Source organism: Alligator mississippiensis, chromosome 9 (assembly GCF_030867095.1).
Source record: "Alligator mississippiensis isolate rAllMis1 chromosome 9, rAllMis1, whole genome shotgun sequence".
In the NCBI taxonomy this organism is placed as follows: Eukaryota; Metazoa; Chordata; order Crocodylia; family Alligatoridae; genus Alligator; species Alligator mississippiensis.
The window spans coordinates 38,543,077-38,550,542 of record NC_081832.1 but is presented as its reverse complement, the minus strand read 5'-3'; the positions used below and the strand labels follow the sequence as shown (position 1 = coordinate 38,550,542).

Sequence of the window (7,466 nt, the reverse complement as noted above, 5' to 3'; positions counted from 1 at the left end):
AGTAGAACAGATAAGGGCAAGTGTTTGTTCTTTGTAACTCTTCTGCAAATGCTTCGCTCACCGCGGCCTTGAAGGTAGAAAAAAAAAAAAAGTATGTACAAAGTAGATTTCCAGGTGCAAGAAGGAGGTTTGTGAACTAACCCTATCTCCCCCATAATTCCCATCCTGATAACAGCAAAGAAATAATGAAGTAATATTATAGCCGCTTTTCATGCTAATTTCACTATATGATCACGTGAGTTGTAAGCGACTGTTAAAAAGTATATAAGCCTCCTGATTTTGCTCTTGGGGGGGGACCCCTTCCAAGTGCTTGGGAAATCCATGTCACTTTGGAACTCCCCCTACAGCTGTAGTTTCTTTTGAATAAAAGCTTCTGCTGACCTGACCCAAAAGTACTCTGTGTGTGTTTCCACGACAGTTGCAAGTCTTTTTCCCCTTTTTTCTCAGCTCTTTTTCTATAAATGAGTGCTTTCTGTATCTGCTTGATACTGTGGAGGAGACTAAGTCCAGAATACATAATACCGTTCTTTGTTTTACTATAACGTTGATGGTTTCTTCTATTTTCAACTAATTTCCATCATACACCACTAGGGAAGAAATCTGGCTTGATCTACACAACAAGGAGCCAAGGCTCACAAAGAGACTCTCATGGACCCAGAGGTACAGCGTTCCAGCTTCTGCTTCCTTTGTGCAAAAATGAAGTTTATTTCCTACGTATGGGGACTTTTTAACAATTAACTTTCCCCTGAGCCTGATGAAGGGTGCATGAGCCCAAAAGCTTGCAGAAAAAGATTTTTTTTTTTGCAATTTTTCAGTTGGTCTAATAAAAGGTATCATTCTGGAACCAAGAGTTCTAGATTTTTGCATTTCTATTTTCAACTTTATTTTTTGCCTGCTTAAACTGAAAAAACTAAGAGATGCTAGCTTCCTTAGAGTTCAGCAGCTTGTAGCTGCATTTGTAATAAAAATTTAAAACATTTTGAAGTAAATTCGATTAGTAAATTTGTAATTATTGTTTGAATAAACTATACTTTTAAATGTAATAAATATACCAAACATGATAATTTTATGAGCAAACCAAGTTATACATAATACTTTTCACATTCTTAAAGTAGCAAAGTGAATTTAGATCTGTAAAGGGTGCTAAGAAAATAAGTATTGCATATATTTCAGTTTTTCCTAAAATTTTGGGGGAGGGAGTGGGGTGGGGGGGTCTAAAAGAACAAATGGGAAAAAAAAGTTTTTTTCTATGGCTTCAAAATTTCTGGAAATTTCATATCTGTAGCCTTGTCCCACCCTGATTTCATGAACATGTCATGAGGAAATGTGGAAAAATCAGGAATGTTTAAAACTCTCAAAACCCCATGATTCCCTCCAGCCAACATTCCTATAACAAGATTCCTGTAGTCTTGTTCAGGGGCAGGATGAGTGGGATCACAAAAATCAGGACTTCCCTGAGTAACTCCTGAGCTTTCCACAGTGTCTGGCCCGGACAAATTTAGAGCATTACTTGTTAAAGATAACTGAGCTAAAGCCAGATGAAATTATCATTGATCCTCATCTAATCTGACCTCCCGCACAGTCCTATGATTTACGCCAATTGACTCCTCCTCCATCCAGACTGAATTTGTGGTTGAACTAGAGTGCAATTCACAGGAAGATGTATCATCTGTATTTACAGACTGCAAGTAACAGGGGATCCAACCCTACTTATCCCTTGTAAATTCTTTCCAAAAATTAATTATTCTCACTCTTAAAATAATGCACCATACTTCTCACCTGTGAGTTTATTTTTCCATTAATTAGATCTTGTTCTGCCATCATCTGCTAGATTAAAGATACCTCTTCCTTCAGTAATCTCCCTGTATCAATACTTACAGCAAGAGAACAAGTCTGCTTCTGATTTACCTGGCTGGAGAACCACAGTACAACAAACAGATGTAAGAGGAAAACTAATTGGGGTAACTACAAAATATCTGCAGTGCACATATACAAACACAAAAAGTGCAGGGAACAAACATGATGCATCCAAAGCCACAGTATGTAAAGAAAACTTAATAAACTTGGTGGGATAGCTCCCATATGTTTTCTGTCCCAAATTAGTATGAATTGTGGGCTGAGTATAGAGAGTTGAAGGCGAGTGGAATCTCAACATATCACTGGCATTGCAGAGAATCCCAAAGGACAAGTGTGATAGCCTTAAGGATAAGAAAGGGGCTCCAACCTAGTTTGGAGAACTCTGGCTTGTTTTCAAGTGACACTTGCTTCTTTTCTGGACTTTTTAAGCACCTACAGAAACACAAGGATCTGGAGAGAAGAGCAGAAACATGAAAGCAGCAGCCTCTGCCTGGGAAAATGTCTAACTTATCACAGCCATTCTCTGCATCAGAAACTCTCTTTCCATACTAAGCCTGAAAGAAGGAAAAAACTACCATAGGTTAGCAGTAAGGGCAGATCCAGTGGGGTGCAGGGGTGCAGTTACACCCACTTCAATTCTTATTTCAACCAAACTTTAAAACCAGTTACCTGGGAGAGGTAGTGACTAGGGGTGCGCTGATAAAGATTGGGCCGAAACCAATGGCCAATTATTAACAAATCATATTGGCTGATACTGATCTGACTGCCAATATGCAGCCCGGCAGCTTGGAGACCAGTGTCCGGCTGGTAAGTCTGTGGTGGGAAAGGGGTGGGGGGCCGAATGAGGCCCCTGCAGTGAGAGAGGGAGTGGGGCTGGGGGTGGGATGAAGCTGCAAGCAGCTCATCCAGGGGGCCCCCGCCTCCCAGTGCCGCCGGTGCCTGCCCCAAGCAGAGGCTCAGCCCATCCCAGCCCTCCCCTGCTGGAAAGACCCTGGAGCTGCTCAGCCCTGGCCTGCAGTGGCAGCCCGCCCTTGTCCTGCACACAGATCCAGGTGCATCTGCCCCACCCATGGCTCCCCTGGGATGTGTGCAGTGGCACCCATGCCCCCCAGAAAAGCTGCTCGTGGTTCCATCCCACACCCAGCCCCACTCTCTCTCTCACTGCAGGGGCCTTGATCCCCACCCCACCCCCGCCTTTGCCCCCAACAGACTTACCAGCCAGACGCTGCTCTCCAAGCTGTTGGACTGCCTGTGTGCATGTGCAGCTGCGCATGCATTTGGCATTTATCAGGGACATTATCGACCACATCAGTCAAAAAAGCCAATTGCCAATAATATCGATTTTCCTTTTATTAGTGCTGATACGATATGGACTGATGTATTGGTGTACCTTTAGTAGTGGCTTTTCTATTCAGGCAGTGCTGAGACAGTCAATTGATTTCATGGCTTATTATCATCTCCCTGAAGCTTGCTAATCTGTCTCCACTGCACAGATGTTAACAGCCCTATCTCCTTTTTAATGGTCTTGATGTTCCACTGTTCAAACTATCCTTTCTTCAGCAATTTTGCTATCTGTCAGCCATTCCTGGTAATATCCCTTTTCTATTTCACAACTCTGTAGACTATTTTAGCTCTAGCCAAAAATCTTAACTCCAATGTGGTAGTTTTAACTCAGGTGTAGAAATGATTGACAGTGATGTAAGTATTAGAGGCACCATCAAGCTCCGCAGGAAGGCTAGATTTTTTTTTATGAATCTGAATAAAAGAAGCGCATTTAACTATAGTGACTACAGGACTAATGACACAATATCTTCGCCTTAATTTTTTTAGTTTTGTAAACTTTATATATAATGTAGTAATATTTTTTTATTTTGATCTTAAATTGAATAGTATAGTGCTAGCCCCCCTAGCGTATTAGTAAAGCACTGAGTTTACCTTTAAGAGAAGGAAAATAGGTGTTATATTATATGTGATGTGACATGCCATCTGCACATCCCTATTCAAGATCCTAGATCTGACCATGGTTGGCAGGTCTGTAAATCTAGAGGTGTTCACTCTATTTTGACCTGCAGCTTCTCTGTAACTCTCCAGAGGGATCTTTAGGGTGATGCATCTGAGCTGGCAGATATACTGTTTCAGCCTCCTTTTTTCTATAGCCACTGATACATCAAATATGGGCAATGTTAAATATTACCCACTTCCCAATCCTCTTCAAATTGAATTTAAATCAGCTGCACTGAAGTGATAACAACAGAAGCATTGGTCACTTGGAAGATGGTTCCCTCCCCCAGTACAAGTCCTTTGATATACTCCTTGGGGCCGACTCTCACTAAATCCATATTTGAGGTCCTAATGGGTTGTGAATGTAGTGGACCCGAATAGAGAAGCCTTTTACAGCAAACATTGCAGAGTCTAGGAGACAGTGACCCATATCAAGCAGCTCATAATTGGGTCCATTTCTTCTTTGCCCAGTATCCTGCTCCAGAGTAGAAAGCGGAACATGTGCAAGCTGTGCCTGTCCTAGGATGGTAGGAAAACCAGGCTGGGAGGGACCTAGTGAAGTCCTCTAGGCCAGGACACTGGTGCGGCCTTTGTGCCACAGACCTTTGTGCCTAGACCTTAACTCTGGAGGCTGCAAAGGCAGCCCTGGTCACTCCCATTGCCTCCTTTGCAGCACCCACTCTGGCACTACTTGCTACAGGCGTATTTGTCACTTTAAGGCAGTGTTTCCCAACTGGTGTGCCAGCAGGCAGGTCCAGGTGTGCCGCGGTATTTTGGGCTGGAGCCACGTCCCCCAACCTGCTGTTGCTGTGGTCACAGACAGAAGGGGAGCGTGGCTCCAAGCCAAAATGCCATCTGGCAGCCGAGCCGAGCGCAACTGTGCCCGGCTGGCCACGTGCCACCCACACCACTCTGTGTCTGTTGTGCCACGGTGCTTTTTTTTTTTTTTATCTAAGTGTACCACGGGGTGAAAAGGTTTGGGAAGTGCTGCCTTAAGGGATGTGGGCTTAAGCCTGCCAAGTAACTTATTGGCTTCTCTCAGGTGGGGAGGCTACAGAAAAGGTGACAGCCGAGTACTTGGGACAAATAATGAGAAGAAGAGTGCCAAGTGGGGCCACCAAGCAGAGCCCACAGGACAGTGCCCAGTGGCCCTCAAATGAGTCCAAGGAGCCAGCAAACACTGCCCAGCGATACTCTGCTCAGAGACAGGAGCAAAGCAGTGCGAGGAAAGTGGGTCTGCGCTCCCGGGGGCCCGCCCCGCCGCAGCCTCCTTTCTGCCCTGCCGCCGGAGCCGGAGCCGTGCCCTGGCCGCCCGTGGCAGTCTCCAGGGGCTTAAGACAGGCCGGGGGCTGCAGGCGGCACTGAAACGCGGCCTCTCCGGGTTACGGGCAGCCGAGGCCTGGAATCAGCCCCAGGCAGACCAGGCCCTTAGGCAGGGCGCGGGGAGCAGCCCGCGCTGCCGGCCGCTGTGGTCCGGCCGCCGCAGCGAGACGTACAGGCGGCGAAAACGACCGCGGCCGCCGGGGTCTGACCAAGGCCCACGCCTTCCCCACAGCCCCGTCCCCCTGCCCGCGCGCCCCGCCCCCGCGCGCTCTGCGCAGCCGCAGTGGGCACCGTCGGACAGGTGCCCCGGGCGCCGGGCGCTGCCGGAGCCACAGCGGCGCGACCCCCGCCGGCGCCATGGAGCGGACGCGCCGCAGCGGTGGCCTGGCTGGGGCCTGCTCGCTGCTGGCGCTGCTGTGCGCCCCGCTGTGCGCCGCCGCCCGCCCGAGCGCCGGCCGGGTGGGTCCCGCGGGCTCGGGCCGGCAGTGGCCTCGCGGGGGGCTGGCGTGGGCAGGGCTGCGGGCTGGGGCGGGGCGGAGCGGAGCGGAGCGGGGCCGTCGCTGCTCCCAGGGCGCTGCTGCCCGCTCGGGGCCGGGCCGGGCCGGGCCTGCTGCGTGCGCGCGGCGCGGGGCCTGCGGGACCGGTTCGGCCGGGGCGATGGGTCCCTGCTGCCTTCGCGGCGCGGCGCGGCGGGGCCGGGGGCGGGCAGCTGGCGCGGGCGGTGCGCGCGTCCCTGCCCCGAGCAGCTATGTTTGCACTGCGGAGAGCGCGCGCGTCCCCGTCGAGCCGCGCGTGAAATAACGGATTTTCCACCACTGAAACGGAAACAAATCTGCGAGCGCTGCGGCCGCCGCCCGAGAAGGGCCCGGGCCCGGGCCTTCCCCCTGCGCCGGGCAAAGCGGGGGACGCGGGGGACAGCCTTTGGAGCACACCAAACAGAACCTCTGGGACTTGGCTTTTGAATCCAGGAGAAACCCTGGTGTCCAGGATCATCCCCATAGCCCACCTGGATTGGCTCCTTCACCTGTTTCAGTGGGGCTGCTTAGTGGAAATTAGGAGGAAAATTGAACTATTTAGTGCATAAAGCAGCCTTACTACTTTCTGACATGCTAGAAATGTAAAGTTGGTAAAATTGTCTCAACATGAAGCTTAAACAAATGTGTTCAGCTTGCCCTTCTAGCTAGCAAAATGATGCACCAAACCTCCTCTCCTGTAAAGTGTGTGTGTGGGTGGACAGCGGCCAGAATCTCTGGCCAGATCAGCTAATGAAACTTACAACCTGGCAGGCAAACTACACACCAAATGCGGGAGGTGCTGTGACCTGGCCGGTGCCCACACCCAGGCTGGCATCTGGGGGCCCTGGTCCCCCCACCTCCCCCTCAGTACGCCACTGCACGCACTCACTCATTTACGCAAGATTTGATAACCATTTTGCTAGCTATGAGGGCAGGCTGTACATATTTAACAACATTTAACAGAATGTGTGTATATTCTCATAGGTATGTCAACCAAGAAAAATTGCCGTTTTTGAGAAAATGGAAAAGATTATACCAGTGGGGCTTTTACTTTAAATCATACTTTAGATAACTGATTTTAATTGTTGTGATTTAAATTAATCCATCCTGTTTTCATGGGGTAACTGGCTATTCAAACTAGTTCTGTTAAAGAAAACATATCCCTAATCTACAGATGGAGAATAGTGGCATGGAAATCTTTCATTAGACTTTTAAAGTGCTCAGCATCTGCATTTGGAATCAGATTTTTAAGTATCCCTGACTCAGCGAGTGCCATTGTGATACTTATTCTAAAGTTTTTCTGAAAATCTTGGTCCTTGTTTATAGGACTGAATGGTAGCTGAGTCTTCAACATCTGGTCTTGACTTAAAGATCTCGCAAGAAGCCTCTAGTAGATCTGGAAATTAACACTTAAAGCTCTGGCCTGGGAAGTTACCTCTCTACTCTGAGCCTGTTGCCTTCCATCCAAGCCATAAAATGTTGGCTTACCTTTCTTTTATATCCACAAAGGTATCATCTTAAATTCAGTATTACCAAAACAGGAATAACATCATCATCCCTGTCACCTGGGCCATTATTGTTCTTTGACTGAGCCCTATATCTAATTTCTCCCCCTCTCTCCCCTTCCCAGCTATGTCTAAATCTTGACATTTTCTTTACATCATTTATGATCCGGCTTTTTCTCTCAGAGTCATTATTTTATCCCTTGTCTACTTGAGCCTCCTTCTCTGGCTGTGAGATATGAACTCTTACCCTACTTGCATCCATTCA

The 7,466-nt window shown here is 48.3% G+C and overlaps 1 protein-coding gene across 4 annotated transcripts in view; it reads left to right on the top strand.

Annotated features, from left to right (window-relative positions):
- Positions 1–5,483: 5,483 nt before the first annotated feature.
- MMP24 (matrix metallopeptidase 24) overlaps positions 5,484–7,466 on the top strand; it is a 256,364-nt gene continuing 254,381 nt past the window's right edge. Inside the window, exon 1 of one of the 4 annotated variants that reach the window (XM_059733328.1) lies at positions 5,484–5,640. In XM_059733328.1, the coding sequence (XP_059589311.1) occupies positions 5,539–5,640 (102 nt within the window). In that variant the 5' untranslated portion in view covers positions 5,484–5,538. Of the gene's footprint in view, positions 5,641–5,885; positions 6,299–7,466 lie in introns of those variants that run through there. The other 3 variants (XM_059733327.1, XM_059733329.1, XM_014598384.3) reach the window with 3 other exon arrangements.